Source organism: Balaenoptera borealis (genome assembly GCF_965194805.1).
Source record: "Balaenoptera borealis genome assembly, chromosome: 19".
NCBI lineage: Eukaryota > Metazoa > Chordata > Mammalia > Artiodactyla > Balaenopteridae > Balaenoptera > Balaenoptera borealis.
Window position 1 is genome coordinate 54,137,652 of NC_138878.1, and position 26,297 is coordinate 54,163,948.

Consider the following 26,297-nt stretch of genomic DNA (forward strand, 5'->3'; position numbering starts at 1 on the left):
GGGCAATCAGAGAAGGGATAATAAAAATGAGGATAACACTGACCCCACCCATGGCCGGAGGTGAAGGGTTGGGCGGGGGTGGGAGAACAGTTAGACCTGGAGACAGGCTCACACACAGACACACAAACACTCTTCTCCCACGTACTCAACCCTAAAGACAAGCTCAGAAACACCGCCCATTATGGATAAACTCCTGCGATCTCTGGGATAAGAACACAGTTACAGAAACGTCATGCCCAAAGTCAGCCACAGTTCCTCACACACCCACAATCACTCTCCCATTCTTGGCGTGACAGACCCACAATCTGTCACACAACGACCCACACTCACGGGGCGTGACTGAAAATACAGACGCTCACTACACCGACAGAACCCGTCGTCCCGTGGTGAGCAAGTACAAAAGTGTGCAGCGACAGTCACACACACAAACCGCCCCACCTGAGCATTCAATAACAGTCACGGACGTGCGCAGCTTCACCATTCCCTCACACACAGTAGCCCAGAGTCATTTGAGCGCCCAAGATCGCCCAGGGTCGCACATAGCGCTCCGGGTACCCGCACCTGCAGCTGCAGTCACCTGTAGCGCAGGCGCGATGTCTAGGCGTGCCTCGGGGCCCTCTGGGAAATGTTGTTCTTTCCGCAAAGAGGCCGAGGCGCAAAGCGTTCTGGGGTTCGTGGTCCGCGGGGTCGGAAGGAAAAGCTGAGTTGCTAGTCCAGGTTCCTGCAGCTGGAGTTTACCCAGCCGAGCTCGGGGTCCCGCGCGCCTCAGTCCCCGCCCCGCTCCGCCCCGCAGGGGATTCTGGGAGGCGACGTCGCTGGTCTCGGGTCGTTGGGCGTGTTTCCAGAGCCAGCGGCGCCGGGAGGTGAGTAGGGCCTGGCTATGCGCGAGAGCCAGAGGGCAGGGCCGGGCTTGGGGTGGACCGGCAGGGAGCGGGATGGAGACCAGGAGGGCGCCGCCGAGGAGACTGTGTGACAGGCTGCGGGTGTGACAGGGTGTGATCTTCTGTGTCACCGTGTATGTGATTGTGCGCGACTGTGACCGTCTGCCTCCGGTATAAAACTCCGAGTCTGTGTGTGTTTGTGCGTGACTGTCTCCGCAGGTGTAACTGTGTTATTGTATATGGGTTTGTGAGAGATTGCGGGTGTGACATTGTGTGTGTGTGTGTGTCGCTGTGTGGGTGTGTGTGTGACTGTGTTTGACCCCTTGTCCCTGTGGATGTAACTGAGTTTGAATGTGTGTGACAGAAGGTGTGATTACGTGCCCATGACCATCTATCTCTGCAGGTATAATTTTGTGTGAGTAATTGTGGCAGAATGTGTGACTTTGTGTGGTATGTCACTATGCATGAGATTGTGTGTGACTGTCTCTCTGTTGGAGTAACTGTGTATCATCATCTCTATCTTTGTGTTAATACCACTGTGTATGTATGTGACATTACAGTCGCAATTATGTGACCACATATATGTGTGTGATTGGGTGAGAATTTGTATGTGTATGTCAGACCTAGTGTGTGATTGTGAGACACAGAAAGATTAAAATTACTCACCCACATTCACACAGTTACTAAGTGACAGAATCAGGACTTAAGCCCAGGCTATTTGGCTCCAGAATCCTTGCTGTTAAGTGCTAAACTCTCTTGATCTTTCCCACGCTGTGAGGGTGAAAAATGGGGGCCCTGAGTTCTGAGGGTGTTGGAGATGATTGTCTGTGGTCTTGGACTGGGACCCTTCTGGACATGGAACTTAACCTGGGTCTCTTCGTTTGGTCCCATTGTGAGTAACAGAACCCAATCTAAAGGCACTGTAGTGAAACCATCCTCATATTGGCTGCTTTTGGGGGAGGAAAGCCCAACCTGAAAACCCAGTCTTCCTCTCCTTAGGCCATGGAGTTTGAGATTTTAGGTTTGTCCTTGTCAAAACTCTTCCATGTTTGGTGCTGAGAGAGGCTGATCCATGGCTCTTTTTCTCACATACCAAGTGAACTAAGTGTTTGGTTCTGACTTTACGTAACAAAGAAAAATGCACTCATTTCCTTTTCAACTGTGTGTGTAAAATCTAAGTGGCAATAAGGGTGGCACTTCTCTATGCCAGGAGTTGGCTCAAGCAATCTTGACAGTGAGGAAAGGTTCTGACAGTTGGGTTGATTTGCCCAAGGTCACGTAGCCAATGAGGAAAGGAGTGGAGAGTCAGTGTGTGTCTGGGGGTCTATATAAAGCGCAAGTCTTTCCCAACACCTTTCAGAGACTGATGGTTCATCTCAAACTTGAAAAATATTATTCAGATGATACACAGCGATTTGAAACAGCAATTTAAAAGCTATTTCTTTTATGCAGGTGCTACTTAGAGCTCCCAGGTGCTGAGAAGACTTCACTGATTCTCCTCTTGGGTTGCAAAGGCTTTTATGGACAAATTCAAGCTGCATTGCACTAAGGAAATAATTTTCTTACAGATTGAGTTGGTTAGTGCAGAGTAGCCCAGAATTAGGGGGTTGTATATCTTAAATTCTAAGTCAAACACAACTGTCTTTGTTTTCAGAGTGAAGAAATGTTGGCTCTGAGAAGACAAGGAACTTGTTTCAGGCTGTGCAGTTTCTTGTTGGTTTGGTATTGAAATTTGTCAGTGTTTGCCTCAGGCTGAATTTCTGTGGAGTAATAAAGGTAACACCTGCTGCCTCTGAATATGCTTCTCTAAAAAACATATAGCATTGATTTCTCAGGTTATGTTGAATATTTCCCATACAAACATTGTGGTCTCTTGAAAGAGGACCAGTCTCTGAGCCACACTGCAGTTTGACTCTTATGACTTTGAGTTAGCTGTTTAAGCTTTTTGAACCTCAATTTCACTTGGTGGTAAAATGGGGATAATAATACCTACCTTTGCAGTTTTGTGAAGATTAAATAAGATAATGACATACACAACATGTGTAACATTGCTATTTATATTACAGGAGCCACAGTAAGATTTATTTATTTGTTTATCAAATATGTTTTTAGCACTTACAGTGGTTCTGGCATTATTCTAGCACTAGAGATATACCAGTGAACCCAACAAATCCTGGCTGTCTTAAATCTTATACTATTGTTTGGGAAGACAACAGTTAACAGAAAAAAAAAAAAGTAACATGTCCAATGATGTTAAATGCTAAGAAGAAAAATAAATCAAGATAAGGAAAAATAATAACTGGAAGGGAGATTCTCTTTAGGTAGAATAGGGAGGTCCCTCCAATCTTGTAACAATTGAGCACAGATAAGAATGAAGAGAGGGAATGTGCTGTGTCCAGGCAGAAGGAAAACCCAAGGCCACAGCCTTGAAAAAGGAGTGTGGACAGTGTTTGAGGAACTATAAGGAAATCTGTATGCCTGGAGTGGGGCGAATAAGGGGGAGAAGAGTGGGAAATGAGGTCTAAGGGGCAGCCAGGGCTAGATCATAAATTGTCTTATTGGCGATAGGATGGACTTTAGATTTTGTTGAGTTCAGGCTGTGTGTCCTTAATATTAGTCAGGACTTCAGGGGTTAAGTTCAACTTTGGCCTTTTTTTCTCAGATCTTGGAATGGGGTAGGGCTGGTCCATGTAAAGAAACTAGGGACCATAAAGGGGCAAAAAACTCTGTGAGTCTCAGATCAGCAACATAGGGCTGCTCTGCCATTTTTTTTTTCTTGTTTAACTCTCCCTTCTCAGGACTTTGTTCTCCAAAAGAGAAAACTGAAGAAGGAAGGAAGAATGGCTGTTGGACTATGTAAAGCCATGTCCCAGGTAAGTTGATGTTTTCACTTTGTTTCCAGAAATTCCACATCATTTTTCAGGACTTTGGGACCTCAGAGAGAGTCACAAGTAGCCCAGTGAGCACTCTCTTCACTTCTCTCTCTCCACTATTTGTTCATATAATCCTTCTACAAAACATTTAGTTGCTTTTTTTACTCAGTGTTGTGCTTAAATGTATGATGGAACAGAATTTTTCCTCTTTAGATGGATCACGATTTGTTGTGTTGGAGATGAATGCAAGTGAAATAAAGGATGGAGTGTGATTATCAAATAGGGAGGTCAAGGACGGCTTTTCTGAGAAAGTGACAGTTGAGCAAAGAAAAACCTGAGTGAAAGTAGGGAGTAAGTTTTGTGGAGATCTGGGGAAGAGCTTTAAAAATGTAGAAGGAATAGCAAGTACAAAGTTACTGTGGTGGGAGCATATTTGATATGTTCCAGGGATAGCAATAAGCCAGTATCCTCAGAGGGAAATGTGCACTGTGAGATCAGAGCAGTAGCTGGGGACCAAATTATGCAGGCCCTTAAAAGTCATGACCAGAACTTTGATTTTTGTTCTAAAGGTGAAGGAGAACCATTGGGGTGTTTGTGATGTGATTTGATTTATGTTTTAAAAGGAAAATAAATAGCAGAGAAGTAAGAGTGGAAGCAGGGAGGCCAGTCAGGAGACTGCTGCAGTAATCCAGGTGGGAGGTGATAGCTGCCTGGACCATGGTGGTGGCATTGGAGCTGGTGAGATTCTGGGTGTATATTGGAGATAGAAAATATGGGATTTGATCAGGGATTGGTTGTGGAGTATGAGAGGAAGAAAGAAATCATGAAAGACTACAGAGATTTTTGACCTGGGCAATTGTGTAAATGGTCATGCCATTTACTGAGATAGGAAGACAGGGTGGGATGAGATAAGAATCAAGAATTGAGTTCTAGATATACTAAATTTGAGAGACCTGTTGGATATCCAAGTAAAGTATTGATTATATATCTAGAGTTCAAGACTGGAGATGTGAATTTGAGAGTCATTAGTGTATTTAAAGCCATGGGACAGGATGAGATTATCTTGAGGGTAGGGTTGTGGCGAATGTAGATAGGAAAGAGGTCCAAGGACTAAGATTAAGGCATTCAATATAAGAGGCTGACAAGAAGACGAGGAACCAGCAAAAGAGACTAAGAAGGACTGATGTAGAAGGAAAACCAGGAGAGTGTGGGTCCCGGGAGTCAATAGTAGAAAGCATTTCAAGGAGATGATCAACTGAGTTAAATTCTTCTGAGAGAGACTGAGGAAGATGCTAGGACCATATGGGAGTATTTGGCAAACAACATTTTTTAAAAAATTTCAGGGTTTGGTGACCTTCAGGGACGTGGCTCTAAATTTTTCCCAAGAGGAGTGGGAATGGCTGGACTCATCTCAGAAGGATTTGTACAGAGATGTCATGTTGGAGAACTACAGGAACTTGGTATGGCTTGGTAAGGATATGTATCCCCCATAATTCAAATCTTCCCTATGAGGTGTTTTTGCTTCCTCCATTGGGAATATCTAGGGCATCTTAAATGCTCAGCTGGATTTCTACCTCGTGTTCCCAGGAAATTATTCAAAGTAGTTTCATAGAGCTATAAATGAGTATAGTTCCCTTTGCTCTAGAATGATGGTTTGGGATAGCAGCATTAGTATGGCGTGGGAATTTTTTTAATTGCAAATTATGGGGTCCCACTATAGACCTACAGAATCTTGGAATAGGCCTAATAGTCTGGGTTTTAATGAGCCCTCCAAGTGGTTCTGATGCCCATTAAATTTTGAGAAACACTGTGGCTTCTGATTCAGTAGGTTTGGGTTGGGGCAGCCTGAGAATTTGCGTTTCTAATAAGTTCCTAGGTGATGGTTCTTCTGCTCTAGTACTTTGAGCACTGCTGCTATGAAAGAAGCTTTGTCTTTCTCATTCTCCATTCAAGCATCTTTCCATTCTCTGGCCCTTCCTCTAATGTCCTTTCTTGCCTGATGACCAAGAGATTGAGTCTGGGTCTGGAACAGCAATAGCAAGTTGATTTGTTTATCTATCTGTCTGTCTTGCTGGCTCTCATTTTTCTTCTCCTGTAAACAGGACTTTCCATTTCTAAGCCCAACATGATCTCCTTATTGGAGCAAGGGAAGGATCCTTGCATGGTGGAGAGAGAGATGTCAGATGGTCAATATGCAGGTGAGTGATGGGGAACAGGGAGGGCTGTTGTAAGGTGACAGCCCAAGTGGTCATAAGAAGACTGCCCTGCATTTGAGGAAGCTGTCCTGGGCTTCAGGAGGTCATTTCCTCTCTATTTCTATCAAGTTATATTCTCAATAATATTTCTACCTATACCCTGAATCTTGTTCCTTTTAAGTTCTTCTTTCCCCTTTATGGACAGAGTTATATACATTTCTAGATTTCTTTTTAGAGTTTTTATTTTTATCAAAGTTATGTATGCACATTGGTTGAAGAGACAAGTCTTTTATAAGGCTTATTCCTTTAAAAAAGGAGGTCTCTTGCCCTGCTTCCCAGTTTCCCTGTCCCTAGAGGGATCCACATTCTTTACTTTTGCAGCTTCTTTTGGTGTTTCCTTCATGTCTCTAATAAATATGTTTATGTTGCTATTTCTTGATTGTTTTTTTCAGATTTAGTCCTTATCCAATATCTTCACTAAGAAAATAAGAATTTAGTACTTTCTTATCCTGAATCCAACATGTGTGTGAGCATGCATGCGCACACAGACAATTTCTGTCTTCCTATCTCACCGATATCATAATTTTTAAAGTTTTATTTATATTTTTAATTGAGGTGTAGTTGATTTACCACGTTGTGCCAATCTCTGCTGTACAGCAAAGTGACTCAGATATACACATATGGACATTCTTTTTTTTTATATTCTTTTCCATTATGGTTTATCACAGGATATTGAATATAATTCCCTGTGCTATAAGTAGGACCTTGTTGTTTATCCATTCTTTATAATAGTTTACATCTGCTAATCCCACACTCCCAGTTCTTCCCTCCCCCACCCCCTCCCTCTTGGCAACCACAAGTCTATTCTCTATGTCTATGAGTCTGTTTCTGTTTTGTAGATAGGTTCATTTGTGCCTTATTTTAGATTCCACATTTAAGTGATATCATATGGTATTTGTCTTTCTCTTTATGACTTATTATGGTAATCTCTTAGTTGCATCCATGTTGCTGCAAATAGCATTATTTTGTTCTCTTTTATGGTTGTGTAGTATTCCATTGTGTGTGTGTGTGTGTGTGTGTGTGTGTGTCTACCACATCTTCTTTATCCTTTCATCTGTAGATGGACATTTAGGTTGTTTCCATGTCTTGGCTATTGTGAATAGTGCTGCTATGAACATATGGGTGCATGTATCTTTTTGAATTATAGTTTTGTCCAGGTATATGCCCAGGAATGGGATTGCTGGATCATATGGTAATTCTATTTTTAGTTTTCTGAGGAACCTCCATACTGTTTTCCATAGTGGCTGCACCAACTTACATTCCCACCAACAGTGTAGGAGGGTTCCCTTTTCTCCACACCTTCTCCAGCATTTGTTATTTGTAGACTTTTTAATGATGGCCATTATGACCGTTGTGAGGTGGTACCTCATTGTAGTTTTGATTTGCATTTCTCTAATAATTAGTGATGTTGAGCATCTTTTCATGGGCCTGCTTGCCATCTGTATGTCTTCTTTGGAGAAATGTCTATTAAGGTTTTCTGCCCATTTTTCGATTGAGTTGTTTGTTTTTTTGTTGTTGAGTTGCATGAGCTGTTTGTATATTTTGGAGATTAAGCCCTTGTCGCATCATTTGCAAACATTTTCTCCCATTCCATAGGTTGTCTTTTTGTTTTTTTTTATGGTTTCCTTTGCTGTGCAAAAGCTTGTAAGTTTGATTAGGTCCCATACCAATATCTTAATTTTTATTGAATCACTGTTCAGTGTTTACATTATTATGGCTATTAAGTGCTAGTCGTAGCTGTGCTGTGCATATACCAAGATTACTTTTTCTGTACTTTTTATTTTTCTTGGCATTAATAATTATCTGGGGTTTTGTCTATTTTTTTCCTTAGTTTTCTATTTACATATTCCTAACTCAATTCTTAACTCCCGATCAATTGTTTAAATCTCTTAAGACACTCAGACACATTAGGTTATCTATTGATTTTATCTTCTTGGAGAAATCTCTCCAGAGTCTTCAGATATGCTTCACTCTAGACAAATGGCTCATTACATTTGCTTGCATTCTGTTTGGGTTTATCTAACGTTTTCTCATGATTAGATTGAGGTAGTGCATTTTTGAAAAGAGTGCCACAGAAATAATGTTGTATCCTTCTCAGTGAGTGCATCATACCAAAGGATTGATAATATTGATATATCTTATTATCAATGATGTTAATTTTCATCACTTGGTGAAGGTGGTATCTGCCTGGTTTCTCCATTGTAAAGTTACTATTTTTCTATTTATAATTAATAAATATTTGGGGAAGATACTTGATACTATGCAGTTTCTTCTGAAACTTTTGCCCACTAATTTTAGCATCCACGGCCCTGTTGGATCTTGTTTGCAACAATTACCACTGTTGTGGTATTGACCTAATGTTGACATTTTTATTTCCTTCTTTTCTTTACACATATTAACTAGGATTGTTCTGTCTGGAAGAGCTGTTTCATCTCTCCCATTTGTTTATATATTAAAATATTTCTTCATATTTATGGAATGATGGGTTTTTTTTTTCCTGTGAGTTAAAACTACTGTATCATTATTTTGTTGCTCAAAGTGTTCCAGCTTTGACCATTGGGATCTTCTTCAAGTTGGTTCCTATGACCTTTTAACATGCCCCACTTCGTGGTTCCAGGTATTCCAGGTTCATCTTGTTTTCCTTTCCCCAGCCTTGAATCAACCACTTCTCCAAGGAGCCCTGGTTCCTTTTATTGGGAAATGATGTTTAGAAACCAAGGTCTGGGTACTAGGTGTACTTATTGCTACTGGAAGTGATTTCTTCTAGGCCCTCACAGCAGATTGAGCTGGAAAATATATGTATGTATACCAACACACACTTCTAGACAGACACACACTTCTGTATTTATTTCTGCCTCTATTTTTTTTTTAATATATTAAATTATTGGTTTATATTGATACCTTGATTTTAGTCCTACCCTCCACAGGGTTTATCATAGCCTTTCTCCTTTACTTACTTGTAATTTCTTCTTCTGACAATGAGAAGCAATGTATTTAATTATTTGCTCAATTTAAGTATACACACAAAGTAGTTTCAGAATTTCTAACCTATTCCTCTGTGAGAAATAAATTTACTAAGTAGATTACATTATTTGTATTTAGGTACATATGTACGTTTTTAGTCTTAAGTATTCAGTCAAAAACTATTTTCCAGAGTTACTTAGGTTAGTTCTTCTAGGTTCATTTGTTTCTGTTGATTCCTATTACATCCTGATTGATTTCAATTTTTTTTTTGTATCTGAAACATTACTATGCTCCTAAGAATCAGACCTTTACAAGAATGTATCCTCAGTAAAGTGTTGCTCCCTCCTCATCCTTACTGTCTTGTTTCTGTTCCCTACTTCTTCCTGCCCCTTTCTTACCCACCCCTTGTAGATCACCAGTCTGTATTTTCAGGTTTGTCCTTTTTATGTTTCTTTTGCACGAGTGAGCAGATATACCTGTAGATTTGCATTTGTTCTTTTCACTTAGCTATAATGACATGGTTTGAACTGCAAGGGTCCACTTATATGTGAATTTTTTCAATAAATACTTACTACATGATCCGAGGTAGGTTGAATCCATGGATGCTGAACTGCAGATTCGGAGGGCTGACTGTAAAGTTATACCCATAGCCCCTGCATTGTTCGGGGGTCAGCTGTACAGGAAATCACTCCATATGAGTTCATGGAGAGCTTCCTCATTTTTCTAACAGCTGCAGAATACTCCATTCTGTGGATGTTATGGTAATTTATTCAATACTCTATAATGTGTGAACTTTTAGGATGTTTGCAGTAGTTTACAATTACAGACAATGCTGCAATAAATAACCTTGTAAATATGTATGTTCCTGTTGTTGAGGCTTTATTTTCAGGGTTGTTTCATAGATGTAGGATTGCTAAGTAAGTGCATATGTAGTTTAGGAATTGCCAAATTTCTCCCCAAAATGTTGTACCTGTCTGCTTTTTTATTAGTTTCTTATGGCTGCTGTAACAAATTACCACAAATTTAGTGGCTGAAAACAACACAAATTTATTATCATATAGCTCTGGATCCAGGTCAGAAGTTGAAAATGGGTCTTACAGGGCTAAAATCAAGATGTTAGCAGCCTGCCTTCCCTCTGAAGGCCCTTAGGGAGAATGTTTCTTGCCTTTTTATGCTTTCTTTAGGGCCTTTATCATCTTTTTATTTTCAACTTTGTAAAATCACCTTGTTTTAAACGTGAGCTTTATATGCAGTATAGAATTGAGTTTTGCTTTGTGAACCAATCTGGATATCATTTCAATTTAATAGGTGAAAGTCCAACCACGTTTTTGATATGTTTGGGCTTAATTCTGTACATTGTTTTGTGTTATATTTTCTGATTTTTACAGTTTTTAAAAAAGACTTTAACTTGTCTGTTTTCCTAGGCTTTTTTTTGGTCGTGTAATACTACAGTTTTTATAATAATTAGGAAGATTCTTCTTTTGTTCTAGTGCCTTCACGGTTATAGTGCTCTGTTTCTTTAGACAGTATTTATTCCTTCTATTACTTGATTGGTCAGCTTTAAAAACTAGCCTTTGATTTTTTTACCTGTTACAGATGAGTCACTAAGTAGCCTTGTTATACTCCCCACCTTCTCTTCCCAAATTTTGTTACTTGTATGCTTTTTACATTGTCCAGGCATATTATATTTACATGCCCTTGTGTCACATTTATCTCAACCTTTCCGTTTGTCTTAATTCTGTAGTTAAATATATTTAGTGTTTTCCACTAGGTCATTTTGCTGAAATTTCTCTGGACATCTCTGGATTGGCTGAAATCTGCTCTCTAGCAGTTTCCTCAAAAAGAGTTCATGCAAACAATGTCCCTCTACGCTCTACCTTGTTCATAATTGGCCATTCTTTCCTTAAGTTGCTTATAGTATAGTATTGGTGTTGAATGTTGTTACAAAGAAGTCTGATGCCAGCTTGATATTTTCCCTTTATGTATAAGTGCCTTTATATTTTGTTCTGACCTCCTAGATGGTTCTTTCTTTCATTTTAAAGTCATTTTATCAGGACATGTTTTAGTCTTGACCATTTTGGGTCACTTTTTCCTGGTAGATAAGTTCTCTCTCAGGATGGAAAGTCAAGTTTTTATTTCTGGAAATATTTTTTTCTTTTTTTACTGATGAAGTTAAAAATATAGGAAAGTATAGAGAATAACATAATAATATAGTAAAGGATTTCCTATTGATGAACAATTTTTATATTTCTGAATTGCATACTTCATCATGTGTATTATTTATTTAATATACTGCTTGATTCAATTTTTAATATTTAAGAATTTTGCCTGTTATCCATGAGATTGGTCTTATACAAGAACGGTAAAATAGATCAGTGGAACAGTGAAGAATGTACAAAAATACACCCATGTATATATGAAAACTTAGTATTAGATAAAGGTAGTTTTTCAAATTAGTGATGCAAAAAGATTTTCTTAAAAGTTATGGATAATATTTGTATAATATTGGGTTTTGGAAAGTCTTTCTTAAAATGACATAAAGGCCAGGCTCTATAATGGAAAAATTGGAAGATTTGAGTTCATACAAATTTTTTAAAAATTTTATCAGAAGCATTATAAATGAAGATATGTGACAATAAAATTATAAATGAAGATGACATGTGATTTGAGGGAGAAAAATGCTCATAAAGCCTTAATGTCTTAAATTTATAATGACTTCTATAAACTACTTAAAAGAAATGCCAGTGTAATTAAAATATATGCAAAGTACGTGAATAAGGAATTCACCAAAGAAGAAACCACAAAATATATAAAAGGTACATAAATGTATATGCAAATGCTCAATTTTATAATCAGAGAATTGCAAATTAAAACAATAATGAGGTACTCTTTACTTGTAAGGGCAAAGATTTTTAGAATAATGTTAGCCAGTGTGAATGAGTTCGAAGACATATTTCATGTGGCTGACAGGAATGTAAATTGATTAAAAAAAGTCAGAACCATGACTTTCTCCCCTCTTTCCCCCAAGTAAATTCTTTAATTTCTTCTATAACAGTTTTCTTTCTCCTTGCAAAGGTAAAAAGGAGACATTTGCTTTCTTGATATTTTTCAGAAGGGGACTCTTTGTATGAAATCAAGGCATTATCTCCAAAACGGTACATTGATGAAGAGGAAATATCCCAGGGGATGATAATGGAAAGACTTACAAGTTATGGCCTTGAATCCTCCAGTTTCAGAGAAGCCTGGAAATATGAGGGTGAATTTGAGCAGCATCAGGGAAATCAGGAGAGGCATTTCAGGCAAGTGACAACTCTTAAGGAAATCTCTGCCATGAAAAGAGACAATGAATATAATAATTCTGAGAGAAATGTTCTCTTGAACTCAGTACTTTTAACACAACGGAGAGTTCCCACAGTAGAGCAAGTACATAAATTTGATATTTATGATAAAATGTTCCCCCCAAATTCAGTTCTAACTGAACATAAAAGACTACATGCTGAGAAGGAATCTTTGATAGGTAATGAATGTGAAGAATTCAACCAGAGTACATACCTTAGTAAAGATGCAGAAATTCCTCCTGGGGAGAAACATTACGAAAGTAATGATTTTTCAGATCTCTTAAGTTTCCACTCATTACTTACTCAACATCACACAACTCATCTTGGAAAATTATCCCATGGATACGTTGAATGTGATGCTGCCTTTAGCTGTTACTCGTTCTTTACTCAACCTCAGAGAATTCACAGTAGAGAGAAACCATACGCATGCAATGACTGTGGAAAAGCCTTTAGCCATGACTTCTTTCTCAGTGAGCATCAGAGAGCTCATACTGGGGAGAAACCATATGAATGTAAGGAATGTAACAAAGCTTTCAGACAGAGTGCACACCTTGCTCAACATCAGAGAATCCACACTGGAGAGAAACCCTTTGCATGCAATGAATGTGGGAAGGCCTTTAGCCGTTATGCCTTCCTTGTGGAACATCAGAGAATTCACACAGGAGAGAAACCATATGAATGTAAGGAATGTAACAAAGCCTTCAGACAGAGTGCACACCTTAATCAACATCAGAGAATTCACACTGGAGAGAAACCCTATGAATGTAATCAATGTGGAAAAGCCTTCAGCAGACGCATAGCCCTTACTCTGCATCAAAGAATTCACACAGGAGAGAAACCCTTTAAATGTAATGAATGTGGAAAGACCTTTGGCTATCGCTCACACCTTAATCAACATCAGAGAATTCACACCGGTGAAAAGCCCTATGAGTGCATCAAATGTGGGAAGTTTTTTAGGACTGACTCACAACTTAATCGACATCATAGAATTCATACTGGAGAGAGACCTTTTGAATGCAGTAAATGTGGGAAAGCCTTCAGTGATGCTTTAGTTCTAATTCATCATAAAAGAAGTCATGCAGGAGAGAAACCCTATGAATGTAACAAATGTGGGAAGGCCTTCAGTTGTGGCTCATACCTTAATCAACATCAGAGAATTCATACTGGAGAGAAACCTTATGAATGTAATGAATGTGGGAAGGCTTTCCATCAGATCTTGTCCCTTAGGCTACACCAGAGAATTCATGCTGGAGAAAAACCCTATAACTGTAATGAATGTGGGAACAATTTTAGCTGTGCTTCAGCTCTTAGACGACATCAGAAAATTCATAATAGAGAAACTCTCTGATTATGTATAACAAGTATAAGAAAGAAAACATTTAGTCACCATTCAGTCCTTATTAAATAAATAATAGTGAGTTCTTCAGTTAGTAATTCTATGAATGTAGTACCTATGGAGAAGCCTTCAGTTCATGAGCATCCCTTATTTGAAATAGCCTGAGTAGTAGACATCTATTACTTCTGGATCTGTTCTGTACCCCATTTGAGACTTACCTCACCCTCAATGCATATCATTCTGATGAAATTGTTTAATCAGGGAGAGCAGTAGATTGCTCATAGGCAGGCCAATTATTTTCTTCAACCTCATGATAGATAAGGGATTTACAAATGTCCCTGTCTAGACCAGTAGAGTCCTAGGGGGTTATTGTTATGGGTAGTAAGAAAAGATTTTTTTTTCCCCACCCCAGAATTGCAAGTTTCAAGGATTTAGTAAGGTTAAAAACTCACCAGTAGCCTTTTTGCCACCACATGAAGAAAGCCTTCCCAGGATAAATCCAACACAAAGGAAAACTGAGGTCAGAGACAGAAATCTGAGGGTGCTGTTTGATCTTCTGGATCCAGTCATGTCTGAAGTCTACACCATTTTTTACTTTTTCATTTTTGTGATCCAATAAATTTTCTTATTTCTGCTTATGTTAATTTGATTTGGGTTTTTGCCTCTTGGAATCAGAGTCCTGACTCATACACGCCATGTTTGCTACACATGTGAGAAAGCCTTAATCTTTTATATGGCATAATTGTTTATCCTGAGTATAAACCTCATAAGTATATGAAAGTTAAATACACAGCCTTCATAAAGCTGAGAGAATTGTTACATTTTATTTGTTGATAAAAACTAATTTAGTATTCATTAGTCTGTTTCACAATAAGGAAGAATTTTTAAAAATTCACTAGTAAAACTTATTACCAGTCTTTCTCATAGGGAATTAAAATCATTTGTGGCAGTGACTCACTATAGACCTTTAAAGAAAGACTGGCCAGCTAAGAGAATAATGGATCCATCAGTTTAATGAATGGCTCTTCATCTTAAAGGAATTATTTGATTTTCTACTTTCAGTGTAGGTTTAAACATATCGTGTGATAGAATAAGATAGAATTGTAAATGAGGTCTTCTTTTGTGGGTGGGTTGTAAACTTGGTTTAAGAAGTTTATGGATAACTTCTTTGGAACTGGACATATTAGACATTTCTGGCAGACAAAAAGAATGAGCCATTTTCAACTAATGGTTAAAGTAAAGCAGTTGGAGCCTAAAATTTTTAGAGTATAAATCATTACTATTCAGAGTAATGAGGAACAGGAAGGTGTGGGGCAGTATATTCCTCTTTTATCTGAGTGGATATACGAAGGTAAACTTTTAATATGGAGACGTTGCCACTTTGAACAGTTAGAACCAGTTATAATCTTGGGCATTGTCTGGAGAGCATCTATAAAAACAGATCAGGACAAATGAATTATGAAAAAGTGAAGGATTTACATGTGTATATATGTGCGTGGAGCAAAACAATGACTACGAATATAATAATGTCTTTAATAGTCAATTTATACTTATATCTAATAAAAATCTGAAAATTATTTTTCTTAAATATTAAGACAAATTCCCTTTGAACAACTTAAATTACAGATCTAGTATAATTGAATACTTCAAACCTTGAACAGAAACAAATATAATGGTTTTAAAACACTGCCAAACTTGCATTGTATCTAAAATATATTAATAATCGTAAGCTAAATTCATGTAATCATTCCTTTATTCTCTCATATTTCCTGGGGGTATAGGAACACTTATTTTAATATGTTCTAAGAGTTTAGTTATAACTTACATCAGAAAGCTCCTCAGGGTTACTCTAAACTACTAAGCTTAAAGGAAAAAAAATAATAACTCAGACCAGTGATGAGTCTGAGTTGTTCACTAATTGATTCTTGATCTAAGTATGGCACCTGATTTCTTCCTCCAAGGTGATATAAACCCAAGCCACTGATTCAGTTTTTACAGTTAAACTTCACTTGTAATGTTGATAAAATCTGTTACACCCATGCCTTTAGCACAGGTGTTTGTATTTTACAATCTGATGTTTCTCCTCACAATGAGGTACCTAAATTTTGTTTATCTGCAACTATACAATCCATTGTCTTATTGTGATATATTGACTTGATCTTTTAACATCATTAAAAACTCATGCTTTATTAGTACCTTATAGATATTAGGACCAGCTATAGATTTCCTATCCTAAGAGATAAGAGTTTGAGTCTGTTTAGTTAATTATCTTTAGGACATGAACTAATCCATTTAGAACACACTGGTTAAACCTTCTCCACTTGGTTGAGTGTGATCAATGACAATGACTTTTTGGATTTCTTTTTTAATCTGGTTATTGTGCTGAACATATCTTTCTGCCTTGTTACAGTTTATGCAGTTTTTGCTTGTCATATAGAAGAGTTTTCTTTATTTACTCTTGCTTAAGTAGAAGGTTTGTATTTGTGTGTTTATGTGTATGTGTTTTATTTAAAATTTTTGTATTGAGCAACTACTCTGTGCCAGGCTTTGTTCTAATCCAGGCTTTGGAGGTAACAGTTGTGAGTTAAATAGACAAAAATCCTTGCCTTCATAGAGCTAATTTCTAGTGAAGAAGATAGACAATAAAAAATATATATAAGTAAAACATATACTATGTAAGAGAGTAACTTCTAAGGAGAAAAAGATGAAGGAAGAGCTGGGTGACCAGGTTGATATTTTAGATTGTGTGGCCAGTGAAGGCCTCTTTTGAAGTTAACTTTTGATTGAAGACCTGGGAGAGATGAGAGATCTGTCTATTCATGCTACATATACACGTACACACATATACACATGTATAGGCCTTATCAACCTAATGGAAAGGAAATGCATATATGTATATGTATGTGTGTGTATATATATGTTTTATACTTTGTTCTTACTAAATTCGCATTTTATTATGCCTCTGTATTTGTGTATTGCATTTTAACATTTTTCTTTTTAGTCTCATGAACTCATGGCCTTCTACAGTCTTAACACATTTTAATTATAATGTATATATATATTTTGATGCTCAAGTTATCAGAATTTAGCCATTGGGGCCACTTTAAGCTAACTCCTTGCTCCCTTCAGCACTGCCCTGACATTTCTGCAAGCAACTTTACTTTCTGGCAATAATAGGATATTCCAGACCCATCCTAAATGTTTTCTGTCCAAAGTTAGCTACCTTCCAAGGAATTTAGGGAGGGAGAAAACAAGCATATACTTTTGAAATGAGACAAGCTGGGACCTGGAATCTGGCACCCTTTGCTACAGTGCATGCACCTGGACAAATGTCTCTTGGAGCAACAGAATACAAAAAAAACTATATAGGACTAAAAATAACTGCATGCATATGCAGTTGGGGCAAATTATGAACAACAAGATACAAAAAGACCAAAAACCCAACTGCCACTTCTGAGGTGTCGAAGGCAAAATCAGGGTACTGCACATAATCCCTGCACACAGCACCACCAAGGAGGTGGGCCGACCACCTAAGCCACCCTTCCAGCCTGACCCTCACCCCATTTAGGGATCAGCTCACACCCCCATGCACACACCAAGAGCGAGCAAGGGCATCTGTTACTTGTTTTCGTTCCCTTGTGCTGCAGCATGAGTCCCAATAAAGCCTTGCCTGAATTTCTCATCTGGCCTCTTAGCAATTTCTGTTGATTAAGGAGTCCAAGAACCTTGGTCAGGAACAGAGAGAGGTTATGAAATCAGAAATAGAAATTTTCCAATAATTTTTCTCAGCAAAAGGTCTTGCTAGATGGATTTGGGGGCCTGAGAAAGAGTCTAAAGTAAGATTGCATTTTCCTTATATACTATATTTTCTATTTTCTATCGTTCCTCTTGCCCAAGAAGAAAAAGATGGCCCACAGTAGAGCTCATTTTAATAAGAAATATATATTAATTACTCTATAAAACTTGAAGTTGTTTTAGGATTTGTGAACATTGTTTCAATAACATTGTCAAAAAACAACCATTTGAAAATTGATAATTTAAAATTGCCTCAATTGATGTAAATGAGTCAAAAGGAAATGTGGCTAAGCTTCTTCAGGTGTGTTAAAATTCCACTTGCTCTCTTCCTCCTAATAGAAGGTTTTCTTTCTTTTTAAAAGTATTTCAGACATCTCTTCCTGAGCAAGTGCGAAGGTTTATGTGATGTATTGATAGAAGTAAATTTTCCATGGAGTCCTGTACCCTTTTAGCAGTTACTGTATTTGGATGCTAGGACTGCACATGAATTGGGGGTAAAATTGCTGCTCTTATGATTGGGTCCCTTTTAGAGACAGCTGGAAAAAATGTTTCCTTTTTATAGCATCATTTCACATTGATTCTAGTACTTAAAATATTTGCTGTACCCTACTTTATTCACAGAGCTCGGGACAGGGAGACAAATTGTATGACAGAGAAAAGCAGATTGCTTGAAGCCATGAGTTGAGGCTACTTTAGTGACAGAAGAATGAGTCACTTTCCTGGTCAGCTTTCTTAAGGCATTTGAGTGGGGGAATTTCTCACATGTTCTTCCAGAAAGAGTAGTGGAAGTATCCACTCTTTCGATTATTGGCACATGTATAGATGTTGGCGTTAGACCTTCACATGGATGTCAGGTCTTTGAGTTGGGAGAACCTGAAAAGGTGATTATACTTCTTTCAGACTCAGTTTGGTTATCTGTAAAACTAAAATAATTACAGCCTTCCACGTTTTTGTGAGGATTACTTGACTGTAATATATGTAAAAAGTTAACATGGCAATTATTAATGATGAAATTAAGTAGGAAGTTGAATTGCATGCCTGAGAGCCAGCTGCTTATATGAGACAGAATTGCAAATTCAGCCCCTGTGTCCTGTTTCCCAGTGTATGGAGTCTCAAACAGCAGTGCTCCTAGCCCTTCTCTCTGATCCTGGAGAGGGAACTGCAGCTCCAGAGTCTCTTCAGAGCTCCCTGTTGGGATATATGGGGCTGTTAGGACTCTGCCTTCTATTAAAATAGAGGCCAGGAAGGGTATGGCTCTTGGTTTTTAAATTTTGCATTTATATTTTTGGACCTCAATTCCTAGTATATTACCAAAATTGTTTAGTCTAACACTCACTTCTTGGTTCTTCCTCCCGTCGCTCCCAATTCCTAATCTCCCCCATGGGCACATACACAGCTATGTTTGGTATGCATCCTTAAATGTGTATATATCCCCTATCAAATAAGTCATGTTGTGTGTTTGAAATTTATATTATTGGTATTATACTATAAAAGTGTCACTTTTTTCTACTCAGTACCATGTTTTGGATTGATCATGTTCTTCTGTGCACAGTGCTGTTATGCTATTCAGTGCTTCTAACATTTGCATAGTAATTCATAGTAAATGTTTACTACTTTTAATTTATTCATTTCTGCATACAACTTGTGGCTGGCACAAAGAACATCCTGGTATGTGTCCCCTTGTGGACCTGAACTAGATTAGACTACTTGCTGTAGAATATTGTGCAAAGGACTTTTTTGCACAATGTTATGAGGTACAACCAGATTACTTTCTAAAATGGCTGCAACTATCTACATTCTCCCCAAGAGCACCTCTGTGTCCTTGTAAACACTTGATAAGATTTATCTTCCTTGAATATTTTAGTTTGCATTATTGTTATTGACTACTGGTGAGTTGAAGTTATATCTCTATACTTCCTCATCATTTGGACCTTCTGTCAAGTGGGTCTTTATTTTTTTAACCATGTTTAACTCTTATCAAATAGGTCATCAAATCTATTTACAAAAGTTTAGTTAAAATGTACTTGTAAGTCCATCTGGGCTTTATGCTTTTTCTTCTTTTGAGGGGATGTTTCTATACTATTTCAGTGTATCAGATTTATTCAAATTTTGTTTCTTGTACCAACTTTGGTATTTTATATTTTCTAGAAACGTATTCATTTTGTTTAGGTTGTCAAATTTGTTTGCAAATAGTCATTCATAAGATTCTTTTATAATTATTCTAACTTCATTTGGATTCTTACTCATTTTCTCATTTACGTCTTTGCTCTTTTATTTTTATCAGCTTTGACAGAGGTTTACATAACTTACTGATCATTGATCTTCAAAAAAACCTATCTCTTGGTTTTGTTATCCTTTTCTCTTATTTTTCCTAATTCTTTATTGATTTCTTCTGCCCTTTATGTTTGTCATTTAATTCTTTTTTGAGTGTGCTCTGTCCTCTTAATCTACATTTTTGTGGGTTTTTTTAACATCTTTATTGGAGTATAATTGCTTTACGATGGTGTGTTAGTTTCTGCTTTATAACAAAGTGAATCAGCTATACATATACATATATCCCCATATCTCCTCCCTCTTGTGTCTCCCTCCCACCCTCCCTATCCCACCCCTCTAGGTGGTCACAAAGCACCAAGCTGATCTCCCTGTGCTATGTGGCTGCTTCCCACTATCGGTTTTACATTTGGTAGTGTATATATGTCCATGCCACTCCCTCACTTCGTCCCAGCTTACCCTTCCCACTCCCCGTGTCCTCAAGTCCATTCTCTACGTCTGCGTCTTTACTCCTGTCCTGCCTCTAGCTTCCTCAGAAGCTTTTTTTTTTTTTTTTTTTAGATTCCATATATATGTGTTAGCATACGATATTTGTTTTTCTCTTTCTGACTTACTTCACTCTGTATGACAGACTCTGGGTCCACCCACCTCACTACAAATAACTCAATTTCGTTTCTTTTTATGGCTGAGTAATACTCCATTGTATATTCCAAATCTACATTTTTGAATTGAGAATTTAGTTTTTTGTTTTCCCTGAAAATGTACTTAAGTTGTATGTTTCCCTCTACTACATAAGTTGTGTCCTACAGTTTTGGCATTTAGCGTTTTCATTGTTGTATTCTGTCCTATGCTGTTGCATTATGCATTTCCACATGTTCTGGAATTTATTTTAGGGGTTCCTCTTTAACTCACAATTCTTGATTATCTTTTTATTTGTTTCTAATGCTATTACATTAGAGGTTTATATTAATTCTTTGGAATTGAATGAGTCTTCCTTTATAGCCTCATATGTAATCAATTTTTATAACTGTTACATGTATATTCAAAAAGTATATGTATTTTGAGCTTTTGAGTGTAAATTTCTCATCTGTTAGGGCAAACCATTAAACTACTGGATCTTTATCAATCTGATAAGTGGGAAATTATATCCCAGTGTAGTTTTTATTTGCTTTTTTCTTATTATGAATGGGTTTAAGCTTCTTTTCTGTGAATTGTCTATATTTCTTGCCCAATATTCAATTGGAAAGTGACCTTTTACTTATATAGTAGGGAGGTTAGCTCCTTATGATGTGATTTGCAAATTTTTTTCCAGTGTATTATTTGTTTTTTGAATTTGCTTACAGTCCTCTTTTGCCATGCAAAATTGATTTTTACATTATCTAATTTACCAATATTTTCTTTTAAGGCTCTTAAGTTTTGATTCATATTTAAAAGGCCTATATCTTGAGACAATTTAATATGTTTCACATGATTTCTCCTTCTATGCTTTCATTTTTCTTACATTTTAAGTTTTTTCATAAGAATCTCATTCTACCCCCATATGACTACCCCATTTCTCAGCATCATTTACAAATAATCCACCTTTCCCACTTATTGTAAATGTCAACTCAAGCATATACTAAATAAACAGATGTAGTTTGGTACATTTATGTATTTCCTATTCTTTTAATACCTGTTATATTAAGTCTACTATCTCTTGTCAATTGTTTTCAGAGAGGGGGTTTTGCCATCTCTGGCTATAATTGTGAATTTGTCTGTTTTTCTTTTTTGGTTCTATAAGCTTTTGCTTTATGTGTTTTGAAGTTCTTGTATTAAATGCCTAAACCTTTGGGATTATTATGTACTCTTAACTAATATATCCCCGTATCATTACAAAATGAACTTCTTAGTCCCTGGCAATATTCTTTGCTCCCAAACCTACTTTATCTGATATTAATATACACACTCTAGCTTTCTTTTAATTAGTCTTAGCATAGCATATCTTTTCCCATCCTTTTAACCTATTTGTGTCTTTCTATTTAAAATGTGTTTCTCGTGAAGAGCATACAATTGGGTATTGTTTTTAAAACTCAGTCTGCAAATCTCTGCTGTTTAATTGCAGTGTTTACACCATTCACATTTAAAAAATTGTTGAAGTGAAATTTACATAATATGAAAATAGCCATTTTTTAATCCTCAATAAACTTTATTTAGACACAAAGAGACACAACAGAAAATACATACACAGATACAGATTTTTTTTTCTCTATAGGATGAACAAACATCACATAGGGAATTTAAAAATTGGGTGCATGGAATGTAAGAAAAAATTGCAAAGTTCCTTGTTCACTCACACTTAAAACAAACACATATTTCAGGGGAAGACAGGGATATACCATCCCTACAGCAGAATTCACAGTTGTCTATAACAGTACACAGGTGTTAGGAAGGTAATCAAAGGAGTTAGGGATCCAGTTACTCTTGATATGACAGAATGCTCACAACACTAGTAGAACTCTGTTTAAACAAAAGACAGAATCGAAGATGCCACACGTCCTGCACAGATGCTCTGCAAGCTGTCGGCTAGGTCATAAAGCAGCTGAGCAGAAATGCCATGTTAACTTTCAGCTTGTGGGAAAATAGCCATTTTTAAGTGAACAATTTAGTAGTATTTAGTACATTCACAATGTTGTTCATCCACCACCTGTCTAGTTCCAAAACATTTTCATCATTCCAAAGTAAAACCCCTTACCCATTAAGCAGTTTCTCCTCATTCTCCCCTCAGCCCCACTAAGGCAACCACTAATCTGCATTCTATCTCTATGGATTTATTTGTTTTGGATAGTTCATATAAATGGAATCATGCAATATGTGACGTTTTGTATATGGCTTCCTTAGCATAATGTTTTGCAGGTTCATCCATGTAAGCATTATTTGTACTTCAGTTTTTTTATGGTTGACTAATATTCCACTGTATGTATGTACCACATTTTGTTTATCTGTTCATTGTTGGATGTTTGGGATATTTACACCTTTTGACTATTGTGAATAGTGCTGCTGTGAACATGTGTGTACTTGTACTTGTTTTCAGTTCTTTGGGTATATACCTAGGAGTGGAATTGTTGAATCATATGGTAATTCTGTGCTTAACTTTTTGAGGAACTGCCAAATTGCTGTCTACAGTAGCTGAAGCATTTTACATTCCCACCAGCAGTATACAAGTTTTCCAGTTTTTCCACATCCTAACACTTATTTTCCTTTTTAAGAATTATAGCCATCCTAGTGGATGTGAAGTGGCACTTCGTGTGGTTTTGATTTGCATTTCCCTAATGACTAATGATGTTAAGCATCGTTTTGTGTGCTTGTTGGCCATTTGTATATCTTCTTTGGAGAAATGTCTATTCAAGTCCTTTGCCCAAATTTTAATTGGGTTGTCTTTCTGTTGTTGAGTCATAAAATGTTATTTATATATATTGGATACTAGACCCTTATCCTATACATAATTTGCAAATATTCTACCTTTCTGTCGGTTATCTTTTCACTTTCTTGATAATGTCTTTTGATGCACAAAAGTTAATTTTTATTTTTATGAAGTCCATCTTACCCAACCAATGAGATGTGAGCAAAAGGGATGATTATCATTTCTGTGCCTGCTTTATCTGCCCTTCCTCTACCCTATTTGCTGGGAGATATTGAGAATTTTAATACTCACCTTTGCCCCAAAGATGGAAACTACTTGTTCAGGAAGGCAGAGCTATCCCACCAGTCCTGGACTGCTCACCCTTAGACTCTTACATGAGGGAGAAATGTATGATATTTAGGTCACAGTATTTTGGGGTCTTTATTATATCAGCATAATCTACACCCTAATTATACAACTCCAGTGTGCTATACAAATATTACCATTTTCTGTTCGTGCCATGATAAAGGTTGGGAAGCACCATGATCTGCACCATTTCTTCTTGGTCCCTTTTGCTAGCCCCTCCTCCTCAGTGTCATAAAGGGGAAAATCCTTTCTTTCCTATTCATCCAGGTATTTAGCTTATTCTGGCCCCAAGATATACATTGAATACCCCTAATTCTTGTAGAAAAGTTGAGCATATAATGGGTGTTGGCCAAAGGAAGCTATTGCCTTGCCTTGGGAGGCACCTGGGGTAAATAAAGGTTGGTGGGCCCTGGTGCTGGAAGCCCCCAGGATGCCCCCCTCCACCCCACCCCACCCCAGGAGTCCAGCACCCATGAAAGACTGTACCTGCATTATGGGTTGCCCTGGCATAGTGTTTCCTCAAGGGTTTCCTTCCTATTTGGGAGACAAGTCTTTTTCTCCTGCTCTGCTTGGCCTGAGACAAACAACGATACTAGGAAAAACGAGCCTCTCAAAGTTTATCTTTCAACTCTGAGCCCGGTTATAATGCAATGAGCTACCAAAATTAACGTGAGCTGCTAGCTCCTTGGCTTGTTGGTCCCCCTGGACAAGCATCACCTGAGCGCTCCCTCCTAGGAAGATCCTCCCACCTCTGGGGCTTGACCCTTTCCTTCCGGTCTCACCCCTACTCCCCCTCCCCTCACCTCCTCCACTCCCCCGAACGGAGCTTATTCCTTTCCACTTCTGATTTCGGTGCCTTCCGTCCCACCCGTCCCTGCAATGCCCCGTGTCTGTGCAAGGGCACCACTTGGGACCCCAGCCCTAGTTCTTCCAGCGGATCAGTGGACGGGTCGGGGCTTTCTTTGGCTCTGGGGCGTATCCGGGGCCGCCCCTCGCGCGCGTTACAGCTCTCCGAGCACCGGCGTCTCCCTCCTAAACTACAAGCTCCAGAGCCCTTCGCACCTGAGCGTTTCCAGCCGTCTCCCTGCCCCCCGCCCCAACTACATTTCCCAGGGGCCACTGCGGCCCGATTCAGTCTGGTGAAGTAGCGGCGTCGGTGGCTAGCGTTTCTCAGCGTGAGGCAGGTAAGTGTGTTTCCGTCCGGTTTTGGGGCGCTAAGTGGTGCGACCTGAAGCTCCAGAGGGGTCAGACTGTGCGGGCCGAGGAGGTGCTGTCTCTCGGTCTTTGTCCGGGCGAGAACGTGTACGTCCGTTTTGTCGGCGTGCCTACCAGGCTGCTCCTTCGAGTGTGTGTGTCAGTGTGTGTCTTTTTGTCTTGTGTTGCTACGAGGGTTGCATGTGTGAGGCCACAATAGCGTGTTTGTGAGGCCTACGCATGATCTGGTGTAGTGCGTTACCATGGGTCTGTAAGGGGAGATTGTTGCAGCCTGTGTGACTCTGACGCTGTGTCACCACGTTGGTGAGACTGTATGACCCTGTGTGGCTGTGCCAGTGTGAGCGTGCGACAGCTTTTGTGTGGCTGCCGCCGGGGGTAATCCTTGGTAACCCAGTGATTCCTTGGTGTTCGTGAAGTTCGTGAAGCGTTTCCTTTCTCTCTGCCTCAGATGTGGCTGCCTCTACCAAAGTAGATAGGGTGAGTGACTGAGAATCTGGCTTCCTTGGAGGAAAGGCCTGAGCCTTGCCTTTCTGCATTCCTCTTCCCTGTAGTGCCTCGCCTAAAAGTGGGCGCAAGCGGAGATATCAGTACCAATTTGTGGAACACGATCATGGCTCTCCCGGGCCGTCATTTTCTAGGGTCTCTGTTGCCTACAGCTGTGAATCCCTCTTGCTTCTTCCTCCTTTTCCCCAATCGCCTTTAGAGAATCCCTGGGAAAATGACCTCTAGGAGAGAAGACAGGAATTTGAGTTTCAGTTTGAAGCCTTCAAGCACAGAGATTCTCCTGAGTTGCAGACTCGGTCTTGTAATGTGAATTCACAGATGTGGCCCCATATAGCTAAGAGAAGACGGCTGGAGTTTATGCTCCTCAAGGCCGCACTGTCTCTTACCTAAAGAGGGCTAGTTTTGGAGTCAGAGAAACCTATATTCTACTCTGGGCTCCATCACGTCCAAACCATGTCATTTTGGATGAGTTATGTTAACCTGGTTTCCATCATCTGTAAAATGGGGGGAAATACTTAACATTGCACTTTGTTTTATGTTTTTTATTTTTTCATTTTTTGAGAATCAAATGAGATAATATATACAAGTTCTTACCTAGTTGCTAGTATTATTGATATCATTATTGCTCTTAGAATTATTAAGGTAATTTAAACACATCGTTTGAACATCTCTGGTGTGTACTTGCCCTGTTCAGGAGAGAAAGTTGTGAACTCCATCCCATTGAACCTAAGGCAAGTTCTGTGGCAAAATGCAGCCATTTTGTCAAGGATGCAGGCTGTACCTTGGTGTCTAAGGGACTCAACTCCAGCTTTTGAGGGTTTTTTTGGGTTGAAGAATCTTCATGTGTTATCAAGGGCCAGAGAAGGAAGTGGGGTGAGTTTCAAGTTGTGTGTTTGGAAGCTGCAAGACAGGCCTGCAGCCTTCTATCTCCTTTTTCCTCCTCCAGACCTACAGGACTCTGTACTCCCCACCAGAAGAGCCTGAACGGAGAAGTTTGTACCATTTAAGCCTTAAAGCCATGGCCCAGATGAGTTGGTATCTTCCCTCTTTCTTCTAACACCATCTTGTTTATCATGACTTATGCACGACATTTTGTCTAAAGTTTGCTATCCTAACAGGT

The 26,297-nt window shown here is 38.6% G+C and overlaps 2 protein-coding genes across 6 annotated transcripts in view; both read left to right on the forward strand.

Annotated features, from left to right (window-relative positions):
- Positions 1-691: 691 nt before the first annotated feature.
- ZNF527 (zinc finger protein 527) lies at positions 692-14,291 on the forward strand. 5 transcript variants are annotated; one of them, XM_082367359.1, is made up of 6 exons: positions 692-863; positions 2,536-2,657; positions 3,680-3,754; positions 5,098-5,224; positions 5,857-5,952; positions 12,086-14,291. In XM_082367359.1, exons 3-6 carry the CDS (start codon positions 3,722-3,724, stop codon positions 13,657-13,659), a joined length of 1,830 nt encoding a protein of 609 aa, XP_082223485.1. In that variant the 5' UTR covers positions 692-863; positions 2,536-2,657; positions 3,680-3,721; the 3' UTR covers positions 13,660-14,291. The 5 variants fall into 5 exon arrangements, with proteins under 5 accessions (XP_082223485.1, XP_082223489.1, XP_082223488.1 ...); XM_082367363.1 differs by having other exon boundaries at positions 5,098-5,214; XM_082367361.1 differs by lacking the exon at positions 692-863 and adding an exon at positions 886-1,773.
- A 128-nt stretch (positions 14,292-14,419) lies between these two features.
- LOC309616625 (endogenous retrovirus group K member 7 Env polyprotein-like) overlaps positions 14,420-26,297 on the forward strand; it is a 33,891-nt gene continuing 22,013 nt past the window's right edge. Inside the window, exon 1 of the mRNA XM_082367433.1 lies at positions 14,420-24,642. The gene's annotated coding sequence lies outside the window, so the exon portion shown is untranslated. The remainder of the gene's footprint in view (positions 24,643-26,297) is intronic.